At 43.6% G+C, this 26,844-nt stretch overlaps 1 protein-coding gene across 2 annotated transcripts in view; it reads left to right on the plus strand.

The window, feature by feature from the left end:
* AFF3 (ALF transcription elongation factor 3) overlaps nt 1-26,844 on the plus strand; it is a 526,951-nt gene that overhangs the window by 427,718 nt on the left and 72,389 nt on the right. For both annotated transcript variants that reach the window (XM_058534464.1, XM_058534465.1), the window contains one exon: nt 10,353-10,390. In XM_058534464.1, the coding sequence (XP_058390447.1) occupies nt 10,353-10,390 (38 nt within the window). The remainder of the gene's footprint in view (nt 1-10,352; nt 10,391-26,844) is intronic.

A 26,844-nucleotide genomic window follows, 5' to 3' on the forward strand; every position in this document is an offset into this window, starting at 1 on the left:
ACCCTCCAAATTTAACCTTCCACTCCCAAGAACCAGGAATTTAATCTACATACTACCTACAGAGGATCTCTAAGCAGCTCAGCCATCACTATCTATGCTAGTTATTCTTGTTTGTTTGCTTTCACTTTGAAATTGTTGGTGCTAGACAAGTGTGCACGCACACACATGCACACACACAAACTCACATGGAAGGCACTGTTGTCTTGCCAATGCTCTATCCCAGAATCCAAATGTTTCTGCCACTCTCACAATTCTGAGATTGACAGCCGAGCTTGGATTTGCCCCATTTGCCTGAGGAATCCTCAGTGATCTTTGTAGCTACCCAGACCTGACCCAGGCAAGCACTTCCTTTATATGTGTAGTCCTGTCGTGGTGAGCGCTGGAGGTAAAAAGAATTCTTCCCTAGGAGTCTCTGGCAAGCTCTGAGATAAACAATACGATTCTACCTGTAAACCTCCTGAAGAAAAGAGATTAGTCTCAGAAACCTAAAACCCTCCCATCTCCTTTGCAAACACCTGTTTTAGAGATGACTCCTCTTCACTAGCATCGCAGAGACAGCTTGCCCCTGTGTCTGTTGGCATCCACTCAGTGTCCCACCGGTCCTCTTTGCACTGAGACTGGCAGAATTCAAAATTCATTTGGTCCCCTGCCCTTCACCCCAGTGAGGCCAGGGCAGGACTGGGTTGTTCTATGGTGCCTTGCTGGCCTGGTTCCATTACTTACTGGTTTTGTGACCATGAGCAAGCCAACTTTACTGAACTTCTGTTTCAATATCTTAATGTAACTGGAAAAAATACTAAGATAGGTTAATGGAAAATATTTTATATTATTGTAAATATATATTATATGAGTGTATATTCGTGTAAAGCTATTAAAGTATACATTTTAACATCCTCCCCCCTCCCTCCTGCTCTTCCCCTTACTTTGTCCTCTAGAATGTTCTTTTTTTGCATTACTGGAACTTTTTTTTTTAAGCTTGTTTAGGTACTAGAAGGAGAGGAGTACAGAAAGAAGCCAAGAAAATTGATTTATATAAGAAAAGGCAAGGAGCTAATTATAGAAGAATAGATCTGGAAGGTGGGAGGAGGAGGTGAGAATGGTGGGCTGGAGTTTTATGGGAGAGTCAGGAGGAGGGAAGAGGCAGAGAGAGAAGGAGAAGAGAGACAGAGCAACTGCCACAAGGTGTGGGACTTAGAAAAGATGGCTAAGAAGATTCTGAGGGGGTTTTACAGGGTGTTACAGTCTATCCTCCTTGACCCTTTCTTGTCAAGAGTCTTTGATACTTACCATATTTTTCAAGACTTTCATAGCATTTTTGTGTTTCTTTCTGATGCATCACCATGCTCAGACTTGCCCCAAGACAGCCCTGATTTATTTGGCTTACATGTAAAATAGGGACAGATTCACACCAAACTGCTATTGGTAGCTGGCACCCTAGTGGTGAGATAGAGTTGTTCCTTGTTTGAGTTTATTGGTTTTTGTTTTTTACTTTTTATACGTACTAATTTTTTTCTACAATGACCACATACCATTTGGACAATTGAAAATTATAATAAAAATTGGGGGCCTAGAATTTAAATTTACACCCTGGTTATGTAACACATGCGTACAATGAAGATGAAGTTGGAAATCTGACAGTTTTTGGCTAGATGTTACATATTGTTATTTGCGTAACTCTAACATCTCTGTCCCAAAGCAATCTAAACATTTTGAGAACATAGGTAACAAGAGAACCAAGCCCATAATTAATGGGGATTGAGTTTTGTGAACATATTCTTAAGGAGGACAAAATATTTGTGTTTGGAACAGTAGGTTAGAGACTGGTAGCTTACCACCTGTCCAGCAGGGGTCACAAATAGTCCTTTATTTAGTACCTGATAGAAGCTTTTACTGAAAAACACCACAAGGAAAAAACTAAATTTCTTATAAGGAAAGCAGTGTCATAGAGAGTGCCATTCTGGTTTTTAACAAAATAATAGTTCAGCAAAGATTTGTCAGATCCCTTTACCTAAAAGAGTCATTGATAATTATGCCTGTTTAAAAACAAAATACTGTCTTGTTCATTCCTTAAAAAAAGGAATACTTGGTTTGTAATTGTACTAACCAAAGCTAGAGTAAACTTTAGAATCTATGTTAAAGGCTAAAGCCCAGTTGCCAATTTTGTGTTCTCTAATACAAAACATTTTTGGAATGAGATCAAATTGAATGAGTGAATGAGATACAGGCTAACCCATCATCCCTCAGGGGCTCAGAGGAGGCACCATAATGGCTTGGTCGTCTGGTGACATTATATTTGTCAAGTATTTGTGTGCCCTGTGCTGCTGGTTAGACCTTGTACTAAGGGTTCAATGATGTAACTGGTATCCACTTCCTGAAGGAGCTGGTATCGAGCCTCCTTAAGTCTGGCCCTTTATGGGTAAGTGTCCAGCTTCCCAGGTCAAAGTAGCTACTTGCCATGGGACAGCGATGCCACATCTCTTGAAGCAGGAGTTGCTCCCTACAACCTGGCCTGGAGCTGGATGTCACCTGGCTTGCTTCTACTCCCTCCGCCCACATTGTGGTGAACACTAGTAGCCTCTTGTATGGCCATGGGTCTTCCCACCATCCTCCTCCCATTCAAACTGACCTCTCACCACTCCCACACCAGCCTCCCTGCCCCACAGGCCTCCTGCAGGGATCCTCTAGGACCCTCTGCCCCATCATGTTGCCCTCATGTCAGTCAGTATGGCCTACCGTCCAGGGTACCTTATATCTTCCAAGCCCTCGGTGGAGCCCTGGCCCCTCTGGAATGAGTCTGATATCAGTCACTATGGACAGGGATAGCCCTCATGGCGTGTGCTCACATTGTCCCCGGACCTTTTTCTTCCTTTTCCTAACTCCTAGTGGCTGCTCTAAGTTTTCATTTGTGATAGCAAAAGCCTCCAGGCCTGGAAGCAGTGGGGCCCCCGGCAGATGTCACAAATGGTTCATAGTGTGTCTCTAGTGAGTCAAGTCAAGCCTGGAAAGGCTCAGTGAAAACAAGTGTGCCTCTCTTAATCTTTCTCAGAAGATCTGAATTGCCAAATTAGGACTGTCACTGACAATTTGGCCTCAAATAAGGCCCCCAAATCAGTCAGTTTGTAACAGGATCCAAATTATGAGTTAATGTTATCCAGGCAGACTTCATCTGGTATCGTTGGCCCTAATCAGCATTTTCCATAGGATGTAATAGGTGCTCAATAGATGTTTGTTATTGTCTTTATCAAATTTCTGGTAGGCATAAACAAATCTAATCAATCCAGTGTGGAAAAAAAAAACTAGTCAAACTCTCTCCAAAGAGGAAAGTGTACCCTTGTCTCAAAGAAAGTAAACTAGAGAAAAAAGATACAGCTAAGAAAAAAAGGGTATTTCAACAAACCTCTTAGATTGGAGCCATGGCAAATAGTAGTAATTTGTCATCCCCAGAAGTGACCTACTCACACCCTACCTATGAATCACACTACAGGTGTGGTCAGCCATCAGGAAGCTCCTTCTGGTGGAGGGAGGATGGGCTAGGATCTCTACCGTCAATGATCTTCTAGGAACTAGAGGAGCCAAGACTAAAATTCTCCTGAAGTAGATGGCAAACTCCTCAAGGAAGAAAAGAACCCAGTGCTAACCCATGTTCTAGACTAGGAGTTCAGAGAGAGGAAGGTCAACAGAAACTTGAGTGGTCAAGGAACACTTATAAAAAGGACGAGTTGGACGTCAGATTATGGGCAGAATCTAAACCGAGGGAGGAACATCTGGAAAGAGAACAGGCAAATGACATAAAGAGACACCAAGGATGGGAGCCATTTGTCTGCTGCTGACCCCATTCAGCTGTTTGCTTTCTTTATTGACAACTTCCTCAGCCCCTGAAATTCTGTCTTCTCATCCTGATCTTGTTTATCTTTGTGCTGAATCATCTTTATTAGAGTAGCCATACAGCCCAGTGTGCCCAGAAAAGCAAAGTTTTCTCTTGTTGTCCCTGGCTGCCATCTGGTTAGCATCTCAAAAATTTTCTTCCTCGGATGATACATTATATTGTGATCCCTGACTCTGCCTGACCTCTGTAGAGAAGATGATAAGGCACAAGTCTACAGAACAAAATGCTTTCTGGACAGCATTTCTAGGAATCTGAAAATGCAAAGTACTCATTACTACAGAGGAAAAAATACAGAAGAGAGTAAGAGTCTTTCCTTTGTCTTGCGAATATTACTAGATGGGTTGAAATACACCAAATGGAAGCTCACAACATAAAAAGTTAAGAGACTCATCAACCAGGACCAAAATGAAAAGCAACAGCATAAAAGTTAAGTTAATGAAACATAAAATGTGTTGCTAGATGTAGGAGGAAATTAAACAGTGAAATAAATTAATGAATCCCAGTGTCAACTTGAAGAAGAACGGCAGGAAAAAAGTAAGGGCTTACCAACCATAATTCCTATAGAGATATGTGATTCAATGTAAATTTCATAGCATGCTTCAGGAACAGCAAAATAGGAATGAGCTAAGATAAGCTATGATGGCATTTATTCACACGGTTGAATGCGGACACATTGTCCTAACACAGGTGAGGCAAAATGATTGAAACCTCTGCTGCAGAGGTGCCTCCTTTATTTTCAGTGTATTAAACCTGATACTGTTAATAGCAAAGGTGGAGGTAACTCACATGTGGGAGAAACAAAGAAAGCAGTCTAACCAGCTGAATCCTAAATCTCTTTCTCTTAGAACGATAGCAAAATTTAGATCCAGAAAATTAAGCCTAAATCTCCTTTTTATGACTGTTATTTGCCAAAAATATATTGGTGTTTTGTACTTAATTGGCATGTAACAGCTTCAGTCTCATCCGGCTGTCTGCTCAACATCTCCACTTGAACATCCCAGAAGTGACTTGAACTTCACACACCCCAGAGTAAACTCTACCTTTGCCCCTGCTCGTGCATCAGTCTTACCCATGCCTATCAGTGACTCTGCATCCTCACCAGGTGCTCAAGCCAGAAACCTGGGACTCATTCCTGACGCCTCCCTTGGCCTGCCACATCCAGTCAATCACCAATTTCCTCAATTCTACTTCCAAAATGTAGCATGGACTCTCTCCATCTTCAGTGTTACCATGCACTTCTCTTGACCGGGAGACTGCAGCAACCTCGTACTCTGTCCCCTCCTGCCCAAATCCATTCACCACACAGAAGCCAGAGTGACATTTGAAAAATGTAAATCATGTTCCCTTACTGTCTATTCTTTTTTTTTTTTAAATTATAGATTCACTGGAAGATGCAAAGAATGTACAGGCAGGTCCCAAACATCCTTCACCCAACTTCCCCTAATGTGAATCTTTCCATGACTTCTTATTGCCCTCGGGATAATATCCAAAATCTTCACTTGACCTCCAAAGCCCTTGGGATCTGCCACTGTCCGCACTGCTCACTGAGCTCCCCCACAGTGACCTTCTTATAGTTCTTCAACTGAGCAAGGATCTAGCCCCTTCAGGCCTTTGCCTCCAAACTGTTTTCCCTGCCTGGAGCCCTTTCTTCCCGGCGTTCTTCCTCCCTTTCTTCCCCACCCACTCCCATTTCTCTGATTCAATAACTCTTCTTTGTCCTTCAGGCATCAGCTTTGTTATCTCTTGCTTAGCAAGCCTTCCTTGACCACTCATTCCAAATGAGAGCCCCTTCGTATTCTGTTGCATAGCGCTGTAGCCTCTTCAGTCATAGCCCTTGTAATCTAGAATGTTTGTGTAAGTTTAACTTTTCTGACTCACCTCTAGACCCTAAGTACATTATGGCGAGGGCTTTGTCTATTTTGACTGTCACCCAGGCCGAGCCCAGTACCTGCACATAATAGGTGCTTCAGATTGAATTACAGAGCTGTCCACGTGTTAGTTCTGTTTCTATCGAGTAAGAAAGAAATTGGATCATCCTGGGACCCCTCTGAATTTCAGCCTCTTCCCTTTGTTCCTCCCCACTCCAATATCCATGAACTTATTCTGTGCTCAACCCAATTACAATAAGGGCACTTAATTTCCTCTTTGATTTCCCTTCAATAACAGATTGTGACTGGTAATTCATTTAGCATACATTGAAACCTGAATGTCTACTGATTATGTTCCCCAGCACCAAGCTTGTTATAATAAAGACAGAGAAAAGATGTCATCTCTTGAAGAGAACCTGGAAAATGATTATTTCTGGCAGAAAACTTGTTTTGTCTCATAGACTTGCATTTCAGAGTCACTCATGAATGAGTAATGAACTCAGGAAAGATCAATGAAGCATTCTCTTAACCCTCTCAACCTATTTTTCTGAGAACTAAATAAGAGGAAAGTTACGAGAGGAGATGATTTAGGAAGAGAAAAATATGGTTGCTGTAATGTACAACTCTTGAAAGAAGGAAATTGGGCAATTCATCTGTTTACTATGAGTAGTTTTTCAGGCTTCAATCATGAGTCACCTAAGTAATTTTTTTCTCTGCTATTTAATTCCAGTGTTTATTATTTTATTATTTTCTAACAGTAAAATAAAATAGTGTGCAAAAGCCAAAGTATTTTTAAGAGAGGAGGCAGTAAAAAAAAAATTTGGTGATCTTTGCTTTGGTATATGACATACAATTTTAATTTAATGACATAAAGCTTTTTCTTCTCAAGGAATTATTTAAAATATTTAACGTATTCTTATCTCCTTTCTTGATGGATGATGAGTCGTCCTCTGTAAAGTTTTTAGTGATGTAGAATAACTACAAATTAAATAGCACAATCAAAATCAGACATTAAAAATAGTGGTGCAGGACCAGCCCGGTGGCATAGTGGCTAAGTTTGCACACTCTGCTTCAGCAGCCTGGGGTTCGCAAGCTCGGATCCCCGGCGCGGACCTGCACACTGCTCATCAAGCCGTGCTGTGGCGGCATCTTGCATACAAAATAGAGGAAGGTGGGCACAGATGTTAGCTCAGCAACAATCCTCCTCAAGCAAAAAGAGGAAGGTTGGCAACAAATGTAAGAACAGGGCCAATCTTCCTCACCAAAAATAAAAAAAAAATAGTGGTGCCTGCAGTTGACGGTGCTCAGTACCACGCTGTTAAGTGTGAGGTGACATACTCCATGTGGACAGATTGAGGAGTGAGGATCACAGAAAGATGTTTCTTAGTGACTGGTGGGATGCCCGATGTCTAAGCCCAAAGGGACGCTTTGGTCCCAGCATCACATCCATCTACTAAAGGCAAGCAGCCCCTGCTCCAGGCTTCCAGCTCAGCTTATATTAGAGGACTTGGCCCACATCAGTCCTGTGAAGTTCTTCTCAACAGGTGCCACCACCTGGGTGCATCACTCCAGTGACGGTCGAGCAGCTGAGTTTCTTGTTTTTTGGTTGCTTTGTTTTGCTTTTGCTTTTTAAATCATTTTCTTGTGGGCTGCACATCAACAAGCACTGTATTTTCTTATCACAAAAGTCAGCAGGAAATATTTGGAGGCAGGAGAGAAAAGAGTCACTAGACTTTTTAAATATTGATATCCACAACTAGGAGAAGATTCAGATGCCGTGTTGAACTTTTAGTCACATCTTCTATGATTTTTGTTATTCCAGAAGAGTCAGTCTCCAATGCCTCCTGCTGAGATGATGTTAAGAGACTGTACTAATAACATGCCATCTTTCCTTTGGGGAGTTCAAAATGCTTCTTGTATATTTAGCCCAACTGAGTCAGGAGTAGAGAGTGAAGTTCTTTTCAAGTATAGCTACCAAAAATGAAAGCCATCTTGCTGAGTGATAAGAGAACCCTTAGGAGACACACCTGGGAACAATGATGGCTTCCCCATCACCTGCTGGGTGCTTTTTGTGAACATGCTCCTGGGCCAGCTCTCCAGGGTAGCACAGAGAAACGAGTGAGAAGAGAGAGAAGGAAGTACCGGTCCTCTGATGTATCAGAATGGGCCTCCAGGTCTCCCTCAGGCTTCTTACCTTTTCCCCTGCCTCGTTCTGCTCCCTCAGGTGTCCTCATCAAGAGAAAGCTCTGTAGATATTCTTCGTTCTTCTCTTGAACTAATTATGTGACACTGCAACACCAGGACATTTGGGCCTTAATTCACTGGAATCCAGGGAAAAAGGAGGGGGCAGTGACCGCTTAGACTGTCCACAGTAGCCTGGACATTGAGTGACCGGCTCCCTCTTCATCCCATTCAGAGAAGGAAATGGTGGTTTGGAAACTGAGTTGTAGGTCAAGGGCCAGACTCAAGGTCCATAATATAAACGAATGGCAAAACTGCTCCCAGAATGTAGGACTCTCGATTCCCAGTTGAACAGATCTTATGTCTTTTCCTGAATCAGTGTGGTTATGTCACTTGTGGAAGTCATCTAATTTCCTCTTACTAATTTATTTTCAGTTCCTTTTGCCAGGCCCAGAAGCTAACGTTCCCTGTGTCATATCTTTCAGATCTGCCTTTCGTTCCTACTTTGCTGCAGTGTTTCTCCAGAGACACTCTTGTCATTTTAAGGGGACACTTCTTCATTGTACAAGGGACCTTCCTGATCTTTGAAAGGCTGTAGCATCCCAGGCACTAAATGCCAGTAGTGATCCCCCTCATGAATGTAACGTGTGGAAACATCCCTACTCAATTCCAGACACCCATAGGGTTGAGTGTAAGGGGTGCCCCAGTTGAGAACCACTTGCTAGAGTGGATAGGCGCTTGGACAGGGGCCTAGGTCCCAGTTGAGAACCCTTGCTGGCTTGGACAAACCCTTGCTCCACCTTCTAGTACAGTGCAACCAATGCCTCTTCTCCCCTGACCACATCCCTCCTTGTCTTTACAGTTTTGCTCAAATTTCAGTGGGAAGGATCCTCTAATGGAGTCATTCATTCAACGTTTCCTCAGCAGATATTTGCTGAGCGCCTGCTCACAGTTGCATGCACTGTTCAAGAGCTGCTGATCCACCAACCATTAGTTATCACTCATATCTACACCTTCCTAACACTGTGCTACCTTCGTCTTTTCATTTAGCATGTTGTTTCAAAAGTGTCCTCAAGTCATCCCTGGACCTCTATTCTGATGTCCTACTTAGGGATTGAGCTTCTCCAAAACAATGACTACTTCTTCTGCTTTTGTTTTTCTCTCTCCTGGAGCCCAGTGCAATCGTCTTCACATAGTAGAAACTCAGTAAGTGTTAGGCTGACTGACTGACTGATCCAAGGACATGCAGCTGTCGCAAGGGTATATTTCATTTCTGTAATAGGGATCATGGCTCTGATGTGTCATTTGTCTAATCTGAAGATTCTGTCTATTTTGTCTGCTATCTAAATGTGATGAAGAATAGCGTGGGAAACATTTTGGTGTCCCTGGGGAACAGTCAACTTGACATGTGCAGTGTTCCAGATGAGAATGGACATATGCTCTCCTTATTTCCTGGTCACCCTGAGTAAGCCTCGGTCCTAGAGGCCATGCTTTGATCCCCTCCCAATTGTGACTTCTGAGACAGAGAATAGAGTGTGCCCTCTGCTTCCCAAAGTGTCAGAGTGCTCAGCAATAGAAGGCGTATGGACAAAAAATAGAATAGGCAGACAAGTGGAAAGTGAGTGGGAACCTGGGAGAATCTGATGGAGAAATGGAGGGCTTTTTCTTTTCGTTTTTGCATTATGGAAAATTTCAAACACATACAAAAGTGTCCAGGATAATATAATAATCCCCCATTGTGCTCATCACCGAGCTTCAACAGTTATCAACCCAAGGCCATCTTGTTTCATTTATATGCCCACCCACTCTCCCTTCCCTCCAACTGTATTATTTTAAAACAAATCTCAAAGTCATATAATTGTATTCATAAATATCTCAATATGAATCTCTGACTCTTTAAAAATTGCCACTATATCATTACTATGCCTAAAATAAGTCAATAATCTCATAATATCGTCAAATTTCCAGTCAGTGTTCCAATTTCCAATTGTGGTGACTTTTGCAATAAACCTGAAAACCGGGTCAAAAATTACACCTTCGTTGGGAAAGAAACTGCCAAGGAATCAAAACAGATCTTTTTTCTTACAGGAAAGTAGAATAAAGCAATGGTAAAAAGTGATTTCAGGAATTAAAAATGAAATGGCTCTGATCTTTGCCGGGTCTCCTGAGACCCTCACCTGTAGAGTACCTCGCACACTCGGCCCCTGGTGGCAGGTGCGCACTCCAGCGACTTCAGTTAACTCTTCAGGAACGTTCCTGTCATAACATGGCACGGCTCTCTACCATGTTGCTGGTAGTTTAATACTTGGCCACATGGCAAAAATGTATATGACACAGGTTTTTTAAAAAGTGTTGATTGAGCACATAATTTAAAAGTCAGAATATTAAATAAACATCTCTGTCCTTTCTTCCTGCAGGCAACCCAGAGAACTGCTCTCCACGCTCTGTCTGACAGGTACATTTTGTCATTTTTATGAACTATAAATTGCTTTATGAAACATTGAGCCCTATTTATTGTGGCGTATAATTCATAATCGGATTTTGTCCCTAAAGTATCTGTGAACTGGGATGTTAAACATTTTGCACGCTTGGATTTGTCATGCATGTGTGGAGTTTATTACTGCAAAAATTGCCGTGTTGTATTTCATAGAAAGTATGAAGAATCTCTTCTTGTGCAATGAAACAAGAGACAAGAAACTTAGAGGGAAAGGCCTGAATGGCACAGTAAATTCTGAACTTTGGAATTGGTTGAGACCTAAGCTCATTTTTCAGCAATAAGTACTTCATTTATTTTGAGATGTTTTCTTCTGACTTTCTCCATATCATTTCACTGGGAGCTATCTGTCTTTTGATGAGATTCTCTTAAAATACCTTATGCGTGTAACCCAATTTGTGGTCCTGAGTGCCTAACTTTTTACTCCTTGCTTTGGCTTGTTTTTTCTGACTTGTGTTATTGAATGAGCTGTATGAACCTAACCTAGAAACACACTCAAGCTGTATTTCACATCCTGCTTTGCCTAAAAGGCTGTATGGAGATAGTTGAACAAGGATATATAATGTTACTTTCTAGAACAGACCAGACGTTTTGGTTTGGTTTTGATTTTTCGCATACTAAGGTTGGTGTGTGGTGTGTGTGTGTGTGTGTGTGTGTGTGTGTGTATTTTAAAGAACTGTCAGGAAGTAAAGTTGAAGCCCCATTCCTCTCCACAAGCAAGGTTCCTACAGTGTTAGAAACAGCTAGAGATGTTCCCCTCAGCTGGCTGGCGGGCCCGTCAGCATTGTCTAGCCAACCTTCACCACCATCCCTTCTTACCCAGTTCTTTTATGTGAAATGAGCAATAATCGACTGTGTAAACTAGCTCAGTTCAGTGCTTCTCCAAGGTAAAACTTGTCACTTAGGCAAATTATCTGTGCGCATGGATGAAAAGCTTTTTCTCTATGGTGGCAGGCTGAGCCTGAGTATTTTTATTTCAGTTGGAAAGCCTTCCCCATGACAGCCACACAAGCCTATGTGCTCTAAGAGCCGCTGCCACGTGATCTTCTGGAATTGCCTCTGGGATTTTCACAAAAGCTGATAACTGTACTCCTTCTGAGTCTGTTAGTAGAAAGAGGAGAAACTGGGTCAAAATACATTTAAAATCTGACACATTAATTTCTTTCCTATACATATTTCTTTTTTCCCTTTAACTTCTCAAGTAAGTGATTCCTTCAACAAAATGCATTGAGAAGCAAGGGAAAGCCCTCGGTTTACAATATTTTGTCATTGCCAGCAGTTATAAGGTTTCTTTTTGGGGTGATGAAAACATTGTAAAATTAGATTATGGTGATAGTTTCACAACCCAGTAAATATGCTAAATACCATTGAGTTGCACACTTTAAATGGGTGAACTTTATGGCATATAAATTATATTTCTATAAAGCTGTATATAGAGAGAAAAAAATGTCTTGATAAACTTTGGTAGAATGAATCAAAACCTATTTTAGGAAAATATGAACTCCCTTTGAAAACATGGTTGCAAATACAAAGACAATCCATCAAAAACTAGGACTGGTACATTCTAAGTCTTCTTCCCAAGAGATACATGACTCTGTCCTGGGTAGAAATGTACATGGATTTTAATGATGAGCAATGCTATTCCCTTTGACTTTCTTCTGATATTCTCTCTAAAATCCCTCGTCAAGCCCAACAGTTGCTTGACTAGTAAGCTAGCATCTTAGCCCCTGTTGATTATATAACTGCTAAGTGCAGAATACTGTGAGAAAAAAAGTCCATTCTCAAGAAACAGAGGTTCCCATTAGCAGTGCTTTTATGAATTTCTCTATCTTCAAATGTAATAGAGCATTTCCCCCTTAAATCTAAGTATTCTGTTCAAAATTGGGGGAACTTGGCTCATTTCAAAGTAATGAGTTGCCTTTGCCCGTTAGACTAGCGATGCAGTTGTGAAAAGCTACCTTCTCTGTGCTTTTTCCATTCTATGTTTTCTCCTAATTTGGGGCCACATGAGTAATTTCCATAAGTCAGAAGCATCTGTAATCACTTGGAAATATAATTTAAAACCCTTCTTCAAAATAAGGACTTAAACCCCTACTGAATTAATTGGATTCATATTTTCTAGTTTCTTGTATTAGAGAATGCCAACTTGTGAAGTGATGTCATTTTCTATCACATTACTTACTCTGTTGAATAAACCAGTATTTTCTAGAAAATGATCAGAATGACTCTGGGTCAGACCACTGCATGACTTGTCTAATATTCTGTCTGTCAGAGGAACCACTGCAGGGTGGGAATGGAATTGAGTAAAAATTCCCCCCGGGTCATGACCTTCCAAGGTGGAGACCTAACCCCAGTATCTCTGGCTACTTATAGCCTGCTATTCATCTATTATACATTCATTTACACAAACTGTTCTGGTTTCCTAAACTATTTTTTTTTCAGCCTGTTATCACCGCCTGATGTAAAATTCTATAACACTTAGGCAGCACTTTCATTTTTGTCCTAGAAAAAGAAAAAGGGCTTTTCAGATCTTAAGAGGTGTTTCCGAGTCTTGCAATTCTGGAGTTGGACAGACAAGCCCATGTTGGCTCAAGCCATGCCACCATCGGCTCCTTGTATCATCACAGTCCTACTGGTTTGCTCATCTGTGGGCCCATTTCGTTTCCAGTTAGCCTCATAACTGCCTTGAGGACCCAGTGAATACAAGGATGTTTGATACAGGAGTAGAGCTGTTTTGTTTCAAGATCTACAACTTGATGAAATAGGCTTTCGTTGTCTTGGGGTTATTGGAGGGAAGTGAGTTTACACTGTAGAAAGCCAGTTGTTGCTCTCTGTTTCCACGCAAGAAAGCCTGCCTTCAAGGCTTTGAGACTTGACCTAATGAGACTAGTTATAAGGAAAAGGGTGGCATTTCCCTTTCCTTTCTAAGGTCAGATAGAAATCTTGTCCCTGTGGGATATCAGAGGTAAGAGAATATCCAGATGTCTTCTGAAGGCCAATCTTGTCTATCTTTTCATTTCTCCAGTTTCCTGGTTTAAATAAGCATTCTAGCAGAAATCCAATATCTACAGTTAAGACTATATGCTTTCAAGTTCGGTGAGTCCTCAGGAATCAATACATAACCTTGATAAATTAAAACTATTGTATTTCCATTACGTAAATTTAAAAGTCATCTGTTGTCACCTCCAAAGAAAATCTTTTGCCTTGTTTGGTTTTACCTGAGCAATGGGCTTAATTTATGGTTCAGCCAAAATAACCAAAGTGTACCACAGGTCAAAACTAGGTCACATGGAAGGCAAATTGGGGCTTCAGCCCAACTAACTCATGCCGCCCTGCAGTGTCGGGGAGAGTTGTGTGAGAGTCGGATGGCGCATTTTTTGTTCTTTTCTACTGCTGACTGTAGAATTTTTCATCTATTTTGTGCCATTGAGAGTCAGCTGGCCTACCAGAGGCCCACTGAAGCCCCAAGTAATGAAAACAGCAAGAGACCAGGGCAGGAAGAGGCAGCAAAAGTCGCAACAAGGTAAACAAGCCAATTACGAGAAAACCTCAGTTTGCAAAGAGACCCTCTCCTTCTTACGTATTCACTCCTTGTAGTGTGCCTCTCCAGTGTTTTTTCTTCTTATGGATTATTGTGCTGATGGGGTAGTGAGGCAGAGGAGAAGAGGGGTAAATAGGCATGAGGTTCATGTACAAAGGTGTGTCTTTGGTGTGGACGCTGCACTGTGCAAGCTTCCCCGTCACCAGTGATGTGGAAAATATGCAAACTGCTGTCAGGAGAAGGCAGGATATGTGTACAGCATATGAAGTGCCTCTGAATACGATTAACTTCCCTTCCTAAGTAGTAAATAGTAGATAACTGTGATCAAAAAAAGATTCATGTGATTTATCAAGCTGAGCAACTGTGCATTTGCAGAGAAGCTGGAGGTCAATCTTGAAATCTAGGGCAAGAGGAGCACCAGGAAATTGCCAGGACTAAGAAGTTAATCATACCCTTGGACTGCTTCCATCTGTCTCCGAGCGACAGGGCTGCTGCAGGCGAGCAGGCATGCTTTATAGCAGCCGATCAGGAATTAATATTTTCTGTGAAACCTCAAGCATCATTTGCAGTAACTTGGGTTTTATAAAAATGGAGCATAATTTCATATGAATAAATCATATTCAGCTAGAAATATGAGAAGCCGGGAAAAAAATTGTGCTTGACTTAAAAAAAAAGGTGGGGGGATGAGCAAGAAAGCCAACGTCAAAACAGTTGTTGAAGCCATGGCACTTGGAGGGCACGAATGGCCGTGTGGTTAAATTGTGCATATAATCGTCGTCTGAAATGTCAGCCTGCAACTCCAGAAACAACTACATTTTTATAGCCTTGGAGATGCATCACCAGACTGTAACCTGTCTGCCCATCTGGCACTATCTCAGGTCCAAGATCCATTTATATTGAAATCCAAACAACTGCCATTGATTTATTCATTATGCCACAAGTATTTATTGAGTGCATCCTGTGTGCTCAGCCGGGCGCCGTGCTGGTGCAGGGGTGGGCAGAAGCGGCCATGCACCTACGCTCATGGCTTCACCATCCAGAGGGGTGCTGGCTTTGCAAAGAGAAAGGCCTCTTTAGCCTCGTGCATTTGCTACTCTCAATTTTGCCCTTTCTCAAATAAATCTCACCCGTCAAGTCTCCTCTTCCCATTAGAGAGAATATAATGAAATTAAGTAAGTGAGGAATAGCCTAAAACGAAGGGGTTCTCCCTCCGTGTGAGTCTGATCTTTGTCTGAAAGCAGGACTGGAAATGGCCCCATAGCAAGGAGGGGAGGGCAGGGCAGGTATCCAACTGCAGCGTGGGAGTTTGCATTCCGCTTCATCTTCCTGACGCATTGTCAAGTGGACCACCTTCAGCTGAGCAAGGGGAGTGTGTGGGAGTGGCCACCCGCACAGAACTGTGACCTTCTGGGTAACATTTTACACGATGTCCCTGACGTCCTGAGAGGAAATTCACAGTTGTCATGCACTACTAGTAGTTAGTCTCTTCTTTAAGGGTCCAGAAAAGGGGGCATGGGAGACTTTTAAGAAAGTTTTAAATTTCCAGCTGTGACGATGTCAAGGTGGCACACAGGAGGGTATGTGTCAGCCCTGCCCTCGAGACCCGCAGCAGTCTCTAGTCTCTCCAATGCAAGGGACTCCTTACAATGAAGTGCTTTTGGTATACGGTGTAAATAAAAACTTTTTAAAAGAGCTTTAGAGTTTAGAAGTCCTATCACATTGTCTGATTTTACGATCTTCCCAACAACACTGTGAGATAGGAAGGACCCATTCTACTCATAGGAAAACTGAGCCTGAGACAGGTGATGTGACTCACCCAAGGTCATAAGGTAGCAGTGAGCAGAGCAAGGACTAGACCCCAGGTCCTCTGACTCCCAGTGAGTATGCTTCTCTCATCCTCCATCACACGGCCGCAAAGCAAGCTTGGAGGGGATCAGAGACAGGTGGCTCATATGCCATGTTTTACATTCTAATAAATAGTTTGCTCAGTCTGTACTAATACTTTATTTACTAATAACTGTAATAATTATACTAATAATTTTAAGAATCCTAACATTTCTGGCTTAGTTATCTTTTTATCCCCAGCACAGTTCCTAGCAATTAGGAGACACGATAAGTGATTTGATGAATGAAAGAAAGCAATGAACAAATGAATGAATGAACCAGGACCAATGTTTTATGATTAAATAATGGCAACACTGGGCTTAAAATAGAAAATACTTTTCTGAAACTGTGGCTATCCGCCACTACAGCAGACCACCTCTGGGGGCAGTTGGCGGTCAGGGGCTCATCACTAAGGGGTTCCAGCAGGTGTCCATGCCTATAAGATGCTGTGGAATTGAGAAACACTATTAACTGCCACACAAGTAGAGAGGGGAAAACAATGGAATGATTAAAAAAAAAAAATCAGTCCAACGGTAGGCAAGAAAGTCTCAAAAAAAACTTCAAAAGATTGAAATTACTCAGTGCAATTAAATTAGAGTGGAATTAAATTAGAAATCAGTAACCAGAAGAGAACTGTCTGATGCCGTAGAGAGGTTTCCTTTCCTGCAGGGAGAGGGGTCAGGCCAGGTGGCCTCTGGCTCCTCCCTCTCTCTCCCTCCCTTCTCCTCATTGCTGTGCTTCATTCTGTGGACACAACTTAAAATGCTCTCCTGTGTTATCTCTACCAGTTCTTCCTGCTTCTTTTTTTCCTTCATTCATTTGATGCAGATTTACAGTACTGAGCTCCTGCGATGGGTAAGACATTGTGCTGGTCTCTGTGGAAGACAGAAAAATTCATTGCCCATGGATCCCACTCTCGAGGAGTTTACATTGTGGTAGAGGAAACTTAGGTATACCCATAACTACTGTGTATGTTAAATGTTGACATATGCATAACTGCTGTGTATGTTGAATGTTGACATATGCATAACTACTGTGTATATTAAACGTCGACATGTGCAAAACTACTGTGTATATTAGATGTCGACACACATATAACTACTGTGTATATTAGATGTCAACACACATATAACTACTGTGTATATTAAATGTCGACATGCGTAAACTACTGTGTATATTAAATGTTGACACGTGCATACGTAGTCGTAGGTCTTCGTGTAGGTACTACAACAAGCGTTTCACGTACATTACTTCATTTAATCCTCACAACATCCCTCTCCACTAGAAAGGAGGACTTCAACATGAGGACCTTAAAGAGATGACGTTTTCAATGAAGTTTTATTACATTTCATTTTCCAAATACTCTCCCTAAAATCCCAGTGAATCTAGTTTTCCAGAGACACATAACTTACTCAAGGTCTTATAGCCGTAAAGCCTCAGAGTGGTCCCTCTGACTCTAGCTGAAGCTCTTAGCCACTTCAGTAACACCCCACCCCACCCTCCACCCCCGCATTAGATTATGAAGAAATAAATGTCACTGGAGGGGTGCGGGTAAAACACTGAAGCACTCTCAGAGCACAGAGGAAGGGGAGTGGGGAGGGGGCATTTGAAGTAGCATGTGAAGGATGGGTAGCATCAGGTGACCCGAGAATGGAGAAGGGAAGGACCAACCTTCTCTGCAGAAAGAACAGCCTGAGCAAGGCAAGACTGTGGGGATGAACAGGGAGCAGCAGGCCCTTCATTCTTCTGGAATGTGGGCATCTGAAGGGAAAGGTGTCGGGGAGCCCGCTCTAGACAGCTACCAGTGCAAGGGGGTGCGGTGGGGACAGGAGTCAGTCTTTTGCTACGCGTTGCTTCCTTCGAATGTGGGATCCAGCCTCTTCTTCCATGGAAACCTTAAATAACCAACTCCCCAACTCCCACAGCTCCTAATTCATCAGCACCTCATATAATTGTTGACATAGGCCTGCTTCTGTGCTCTGCTTACTTTATGTATTTATGTCTGGTCTCAACAACTGACTGGAGAACAGGAACCACATCTTGAATATTAGGTAGTACTTTATACGAAGTAACTGCTCAGTAATGACTTACTAAATGCCTTTCAAACCAGAAAGACCAAGAATTCAAATTGTGCTGCTCATCTCTACTCTGGTGATAAGGAGGTGGGAAAAAAAACCCCAAACCTCTGGCCCAGCTCTCCCCAATCTCCTCTTTTTACACGACCTCCTGAAGAAAGCCTGGGATTTTGAATCCTTGAACTTGGGCTGGAATTTACTTTGGACAAAGAAAGCACTTACCCATCTGAGTCTGAGCTTTCTCAATTGTGTAAACAGGATGATAATAACGTCCTCCTAGTTAGGTTTATATACAGATTAAATGAGGTGATAAACAGAAAAAGTGCTTTGTTAATCTATGCACGTGATCGTAATTACTCTATTACACCACTAAGAAAAGCCACTCATCAAGATACCATGAGATACTGTGATTTAAGCCTTACCAAGCAACTTAAAACCCAAGAGAGGAAAATATTACAGTATACATTTAATATATGAAGCCATGAATGACTAACAGTATGGGGCATTTTTTTACACTGGCATTATAGAAAAATAAATATCAAAAAATTGCAACAAATATCCTTTACTATTGCTCAGACCATCCCTACCTTGTAATATGTTCTAATCTAGCCTGTTCTCCCCAAAACCCAGATTGGGGGTCTTTGGGTCCTCGGTGAGGTTCACGGATGCCTCCGAGGAGGCCGCAGCCTCTCTCTCCTGCATCATCTTCCTACTTCACTCACGGAGAAGAGTCATCCTGGGTCATTTCCTGACACCTTTTCCAGCTGATCTGCAAAGAATTGGATTTATTAGTTCAAAGTAAATAATCTTGATTTCAAAAGCAAACAGTGGTTCTCAGATCGCATGAGGCATCCCTGGTAGCGATCTGTTTGGGGCCGTGTGAAGAGAGAACAATGCTGTGTTGGGGGGCAGCACTCTCCTCTCTAACAGGGCCAGCGATACCCATCGATATTCACAAAAGGGGACACCCTCAACCTTACTGCTTCTTCTAGGGAGGCCACGTAAGTGTCCCCCACCACCCTTTGATGACCGTTAGCTCAACTGACTGCGTTAACATTGTGAGCAAACGCAGGCTGTCGGGTCTAAATATCAGCGTTTAGCAAGCCCCCGTAGTACTAATTTCCACAATAAAACTGAATGGCTCCAGAGAAGCCATTGAGTTCTATCAGGTAAATACCACACACTTTAAAAGGTCCCAAACATGTATTTTACGCAATAGAACAGAGCAGCCTGGAAGAAACTGTTACAGTCTTTTGAGTAAATAAATAAATTGTATGTAGCCACTAATTGCCCTTTGAGATGGTTTAGTGGGTTTGGAGTGCCTGAGGGTTAATGTGGACGGGCTGCCTGATGTCTGGGCAAGGAGGGCACAGCAGGAGGGGCCTCTGGGTAAAAGTACGTTTTAACCCTTTTTCTCCAAGTCCGAGATTGCCACGTGCCTACAGGAACAGATGGGGTGACTTAGAAGGGTTGGACCTCTTTACAAAAGAACGACAGTAGTAATGGCTGCACAACAATGTGAATGTCCTTAATAACACTGAATTGTTCATTTGAAAATGGTAGATTTTATGTTATAAACATTTACCACGATAAAATATTTTAAAAAGAAAAAAATGAATGTACATCTCTGCACAAACTAATATTCCAAGCTTTTCAGGATGGTCCCCTCTCTCTTATGGTCTAGAGTGGGAAGTGGTTCTCTCTCTCCCGGGTTTGAGGTGCTGGAGATTCCTTCCTTCCCTCTCTGCCAGTGGAGAAGGCCTCTCACAGGTGACCCTGGTCTCCTGTGGTGGGGAGACCCGCTGTCGCTCCCCTGCCCCAGTAGCCAAGGGTCTGTGACCATGAAGAGCAGAGCTAGTCTTCCATACCACCTGAGTTAACCAGCCTCGGGAAAGGGACCAGAGGGAGCCAGACACCTCATAGATGGAGTGACATAACAATTAGGACCATACTTCACATGAGCAGCTTTGACCCGTTATCATCCACACTGTGTTCCCTCTCTTCTGGCCTCATTCTTTCAGACTAAGTTGATCAAGTCACTGGAGGTAAAACACTTAAATAACAGAACCTAAGTTTTTTTTATTGAAAGTCACTATATTGTACTCCTTTTGAACACCATGTTGTTGTCCCTCCTAGACCAAGGACAGCAGTACACTGTGTGTCTGACATTTGTTGTTCAATGAATCCAAAAAAAGTTTTTTAATGTATCCAATACACGAAACATCTCAAAGTTGGAATTAAGAGAAATAAAACTATTGTGTAGTTAGCATAGTTTCAATATTTGTCACTGCTGTCTACTCCTTTTCAACAATACGTATTTCTGAAGTAGAATTACACCTATACCTTCTTAAATAACTACTTAGATTAAATTAAGCACTTGCTGTCTGCACTGAATGTGTTGATGACGGGTTAGTTAGCAGTCAGGTCTATTAAAATATTTAAACTGATTACACGTGAAGGTACAATCTATAGTCACCACACACACACTTTTTAAATTTTGCATATGTGGTCACCATTCTCACTGACCCAGATCTGGAAACTGAACTCAACATAAAAGAAACCCAAGGACAACAAATAATATATTTTACAGGGGAAAAAAAGAAGATTCAGGGGCTGGCCCCGCGGCGCAGCAGTTTAGTGCTCGTGCTCTGCTTGGCGGCCCAGGGTTCACAGGTTCAGATCCCGGGCACACACTGATGCACCGCTTGGTAAGCCATGCTGTGGCGGCGTCCCATATAAAGTAGAGGAGGATGGGCATGGATGGTAGCCCAGGGCCAATCTTCCACAGCAAAAAAAGAGGAGGATTGGCAACGGATGTTAGCTCAGGGCTGATCTTTCTCACAAAAAAAAGATTCAAAAAAGATGCATTTTTAATACACATGTATATTTCTTAACAAACTGATGGCACTGTCTTTGGATATATCACTCGTGTCTGTGCCTTTAGTAAGTGGAGGGCCAGCTGGAGAAACATTTGTGGTGGGCGGGAAGTTTTAAAACCAATAGATAGATTAGAGTGTTTTTGTTTTGTTTTGCTTTGTTTAAAACCAAACTACTTAGCTGCTTTTGATGGAAGTTTAAATTGTGACACCACAACTGTTTTTTGTTTTGTTTTTTTAAATCTCCTTTTAGTGGAGAAAACTAGCCAAAGCCCTGGAGCCTGCTTTCTCTGCTGTAAGAGCCTTTCAGGCCAGCAGCTCCCGCCCACTCCCATCTTCTCCATTCCACCCCCCACTGTAAATTCCCTCCCGGACTGCCCCACCTGGGCATTTCACTCTTTGGACTCATAGAGCCAGCTGGAGCAAGCTGCCTCTCCAGCTGCTAACTCTGGGCACGGGGCCTGCCCCTCCTCCTCTCTCCTCCGCTCCCCAGTCGGCTTCCCCGTGACCCACTCCTCAACCGCCCTCCCAGAGACAGCCTTGGGCCAGCATTGGCCGTGCTGGCCGGCTGGCCTTTAATGACTGTGTTTGGAGCCTGGTGAGCTCCCCTGCTGCTGTTGAAAGGTTAATGTGCTCCCTGTCAACTAGAGCAGCCTGACCTTTCCCGACTCATCCAACTCCTTTCCCTGTGCTGGCTCCCAGGCAAGTGACTTGGCGGGCCAGCTGCCACCCCATATCCTCCCGATGGCCTGCAGAATGCAGTGCCCACCTCTGCCCTTGCCAGCCAGCGTCAGAGCCCGGCCATCTGCGTCCCTGTTATTTGGGAACAACCATCAGAGCTGCCGAATTCTGAGCAGATCCCTCAGCCTTGCCTCCTGTCTCTGTAATTCTCCATGGCCTTGGGTTTGAGTTTTCTGCTGCCTCTACCCATTGTTCCTCTCCTCCTGAGAGGGAGCCTTCAGTATGTCAATGCTTATTAATTAATTACAGGTCAATTAGGTTAAAATGTTGAAACCAAACCAACCAGTTGTGAAGGGAAAGTCTATGGCCCCTTTTGCCATTTCACAGACCAGTCGGCCTGCTTGCTGGCCTCAATCTGGCTAATTGGATGGGGCCTCCGTGAAGCCCAGGCCAAGAGTCTGAAGGCCTGGCAGCTCCCCACTTGCCTCCTCGTGGCCCCATTTGCCCTGTCCACGGCCAGTGAGTCAGAGAGCTGCTTTAGGCCGCGGTTCCTCATCTTAAAATGGAGACAGTAACCCCTATTCAGCCAGCTGAAGCCTGGTGCTGGGAGGAGAGAGAATAATGTGTGAGAAGGCACTGTCAGCCACAAATGCTATGTAAGCACAGAATTAAGGTATTTATTAGTTTTCTGAGGGAACATGTGAAGGAGTCCCTGTTTTCTTTGAGTCATTGCCCCAGCCACTGAGCTACTGAATGTAGTTCTAAAAGGACAGCAGGCATGGGCCTTTGCTATTGTTGGAAGATGAACACAAGGCTGAACGATACCCACCCCTCCCTGACAAAGGCGGGGATCTTCAGGGCCTTACGTTCCCGCTGGCCCCTTGGCGCAGCGTGTCTGCTGCACCAGGCCCTGTGCTGGGCCCTGATGTTGTTATCCCATTTCATCCCCGTGACAGGCCTCTGGGTAGGTGCCATTGTCCCCATTTCACACGTGGAAACACTGAAGCCTAGAGCGATGGAATCACTTGCCCAAGGTTGATGAAGGAGTAGAGCTGGCTGGAGCCCAGGTTTTCAAGAGCTAGTGTTGCCTTAGGCATTGATGGCCTGGCAGATGGAGCTGGTGGCAAGGCCATGCTGCTTGTCACCTGGTGGCCCCAGGGCCTCATCCTTGCTTCACCCCACCGAATCCCCTTAAAACAGCACAGAATCCAGCATTCACAGCACAGGCTGAGGGCTGCCCCAGGGCCAGGGCTGCTCTTGCCCTCGCCCGTATGGCAGAGCGTCAGAGCACAGTCACGTTTAATCAGAGGGAGCCCCTGTTCACTCCACATTTGACATCCTACAGGAATGAACGTGCACCCACGAAGGATTCTGCTGGGCTGGCTTGGCAGAAACATGCCTCGTCTAGTTCTCTTCTCTCCAAAAAAGGAGTTCTAGGGATTTCGACCCTCCTCCTGTGTCTGCACTTAAAATAGAAGAGGACAAAAAACTCGGAAAGTGCAATGGTCATGCTTGGGCAGATTTCTATGATGAGGAAGGGACAGCCAAGCCAACCTTCCTTCCGAAGACTTATATTTCTTGAAGGTTTTTTTTCCCCCTTCCAACTGGCTGGGGAAATATTAGCTATTCACTAACATTTCAAAATTAAGGCCAAAGTTTGCTCCCATCTCTACAGCAATTCTGTACCCCATGGGTCTTCAAAACATGCACCCTCCCCATCCCTGGTTCCTTTGGGCACCAGTCATCAGTCATCCTGATTTCCTCACCTCAGTGAGTGCAGTGAAGCTCCTGGTAGTGGAGAGCACACAGACCCTCTCTGGATGTCAGAGGCCTATAACAGTAGGGGCTCAAAAAGCAAGACTTCTCCAGTCCCTTGAAGCCCTGGCTCTCTCACACTTGTTTTGTGACTCCAGGCACAGAAGCTTTAGTTCTCCCACACCTGCACACATGCTGTTTCTTGTGCCTGGAACAGTTTTCTTTCCCCCCTTCTTCTCCTCCCCTCCAACCTGCCTGGCCCACTCCTACTCACACTTCAGGTCACACCTTAAACATCTTGTCCCCCATTAGGCCTTCCTGCCTTTGCTGTCTGTTGCCCTAGCACCCTCTGCTTGCCTCTGGGTGACACACGTCACTGTTGTAATGAGCTGCTTCCTTTCCTGCCTCCCCGTGGAAGACAAGCTCCCTCTTGTGTCCGTCAAATCTTGGCGCCCAGTGAGTGCGGTGCCCGATGCGTGGCCTTAACACGCACTGACCTCCTTGATCTCTCCGAGTCTTTTTCTCTCATCTGTTGAGTGGAGCTAGTAATCCTCGTTCTCTCCACCTTGAAACATTTGGCAGGCCTTAGCAGATTCTTTTGATAACAGATCGTACATGTTTTTAAGTAGTACAGTTGCTACAAAAAAAAAAAAAAGCAACTTGAATGGCTGTTACCCTTGAAGTATAATAAGGGATAAAGTCAAAGTACCCCGCTCTCTCCTTTACCCCAAACCCTTTACCCCCAACCTAGGGACGGCTGATCACTTTTCTCCAACAGTAATTAATGAGGTAAGTTTCACAATGGCAGTGGTAGTAAATATTATAATAAAAAAGCAATTACTAACATGGCAATTTTAATTCAAAATTATTTTAATTGCATAGGACTCCAACTCATTTAAAATCCTATCTCCACAGAGCCTCCTTGAGTTTCCAAAACTGTCACCACCTTGGTTACCTGGAGATAGTCTGTGAAATTTTCTTCCACCATTACAGTAGTGAGCACCTCAGGAATGCAAGCAGACGGGTAGCTGGGTAGATTACAGGCAGGAACTGGGCTCTCAGAAGACGTTGTGCTACTCTTCAACAAAGCCTTGCACTCTGGGCTTCTGTGCCCCAGCCCTGGTAGAGTGGAGGCCACCTAGCAGCATTCCTCCTGTGATTCCCCAAGCTGCTTACAGCTGCAGTCACTGTGCACCCCAGTGTCTGCCCATGCCCCAGGGTAATTATGGGCAGTGCCTCGGTCACTCTCAAAAGTGTCCTGGTTTAAACCACAATGAGATATCACCTCACACCAGTTAGGATGGCTATTACAAAAAAAACTGAAAATAACAAGTGTTGGTGAGGACGTGGAGAACTTGGAACCTTGATGCACTGTTTGTGGGAAGGTAAAATGGTGTAGCCACTATGGAAAAAAATATGACAGTTCCTCAAAAAAATTAAAAATAGAATTACCATATTATCCTGCAAAACTTTTGGATATATACCCCACAGAACTGAAAGCAGGGTAGGGAGCAGCATTATTAACAGTAGCGCCAAAAGATAGAAGCAACCCAAGTGTGCATCGGTGGATGAATAGGTAAACAAAATGTGGTACATACATACAATAGGATATTATTCAACCTTGAAAAGGAAGAAAATTCTGACATGTGCTACACAATGTACTTTGAGGATATTATGCTAAGTGAAATAAGCCAGTTCCAAAAAGAAAACTACTGTATAATTTCACTTGTATGAAGTATCTAGAGTAGTCAGATTCAGACAGAAAGTAGAATGGTGGTTGCCAGGAGTTGCGGGGAGGGGAGAATGAGGAGTTAGTGCTTAATGGGTACAGACTTTCCAGTTTTGTAAAATGAAAAGAGTTTTGGAGATGGATGGTGGTGATGGTAGCAAAATAATGTGAATATCTTTAATGCTACTGAACTATAGACTCAAAAATGATTGCGATGGTGAATTTATTTATATTTTACCACAATTTTTTTAAAAAAGCAAAGTGTCCTGGTTTAGACTATAAATTATATGGCCACCCTAATTATAACTAATTTTGAATTCATGTCAGTCAGTGTGACTCAAGGAGACATTTTCAACATAAGCCTTTTATTTCTAACTGTGGAATACAAAGCTGTTCCTCGTAGGAAGGAATCTGACCTCTCAGCAGGCAGATGGGGAGAAGTTTAAAGGACATTTTTGTTTGAGTTGGGTGGCATGGTAGATAGCAGCTTACACAGGAATCAGGCCACCAGTGAGGGGAAATCCAACTTAATCCTTTCCTGGCCTTGGGGCTGGGGTTCTTTGGGAAAGAAAGGCTCACTGCAGTTTCTAGAGTGCTAGTCCCAGGACTTAGGAGGGCCGAGGGAGAGGCTCCCGTGTCCAGGCCACTCCCAGGAGCTGGGACCCTCCCTGAGGCTTCGCAACTGGACTGAGCCCTCTTCCATGTCCTGCTCAGACCGGCTTTCCTGCAGCAGCAGGACTTCTGTCTTCAAGACTCAGCTCGTCGCTGCGTCATTCGGAGAGGCCCTCCTCCGTCTGGCTCCGCTGAGAACCCATGTTCTCTAAAAGGTCAGCTCCTCCACGAGGTGAGCCCAAGACACACCAGGCTTCTCTCTTTTCTCCATGGTACAGGCCCCTGAGCTGTATCACAACTGTGTGAAAGCGCCCCTATTACCCACTGTCGATTCTCCCCAGACTGTAATGCTTCCTCTGCTGGCCTGATCGCCTTTATCAACTGATAAACTACTTCAGGGATGTGTGAAGACGGAGTCATAAAGTGTTCTCTTCATTTCTCTGAGAGGCGTTCGATAGCTACTGTGGACTATTTTCTGTTTTCTAACGCCATTGCCATTACTTTAGTTAGTATTTAATGTGTCTATGTGTTAACCTTCCCCATGTTCAAGCTTTGTGCGATGCATCCTCATCACGCCTCCGGTGTTATTTTTATCTCTGAGCTTTCTGATGATCAGCCTTTGGAAGTCGTAATGCTAAACCCCTGGCAGCTGCAGAGCTGCAGGTCTTCAGAGCTCTCCCCTCTGTGATGGTCGCGTTTCTGAGGGGTAGGGTCACTTGCCCCGGTGAGCAGCCCCCAGAGAGTTGTCTAGAGTGAAACTGGGTGCGAGTGGTCAACCTCATCCATCTCTCCCTCCCACCTGCCTGTTCTACGAAGGGTGAGCTGCATCCAGTGCAGTAGGAAGGTCTAAATAGTAGGGTCTAAAGGAGAAGAATTGCTTTCCAGAGGAATATTCTACCTTCCATGTATTATGAGAAAAAAAAACTGGCAACAAGAACAAACATGAGCTTGCGAAATGGACTGTAGGTTTGCAGATTCCACTTTCTTTCAGTGAAACACCGCAAGGAGGGCGTGTCCTTATTAACTCCAACATTGTTACCCAGACTGTCCTGTTGAATGAAATAACATCTTGCAATATTCTGTCGTCCAAATGTAACAGAATGCAGCTTTGGACGGGTGGAGCTCGGCTACTTTGGATGCACTAAAGATCCCCAGCATCGGCTTTCTCTACACCTGCACTGCAAGGCAATTCTGCACATTTCTTTTTATAGAAATTCTAATCTCTTCATATGGCCCCTTTAGGATTCTCAATTAGCTGGAGG

This window comes from Diceros bicornis, chromosome 40, assembly GCF_020826845.1.
Source record: "Diceros bicornis minor isolate mBicDic1 chromosome 40, mDicBic1.mat.cur, whole genome shotgun sequence".
In the NCBI taxonomy this organism is placed as follows: Eukaryota; Metazoa; Chordata; class Mammalia; order Perissodactyla; family Rhinocerotidae; genus Diceros; species Diceros bicornis.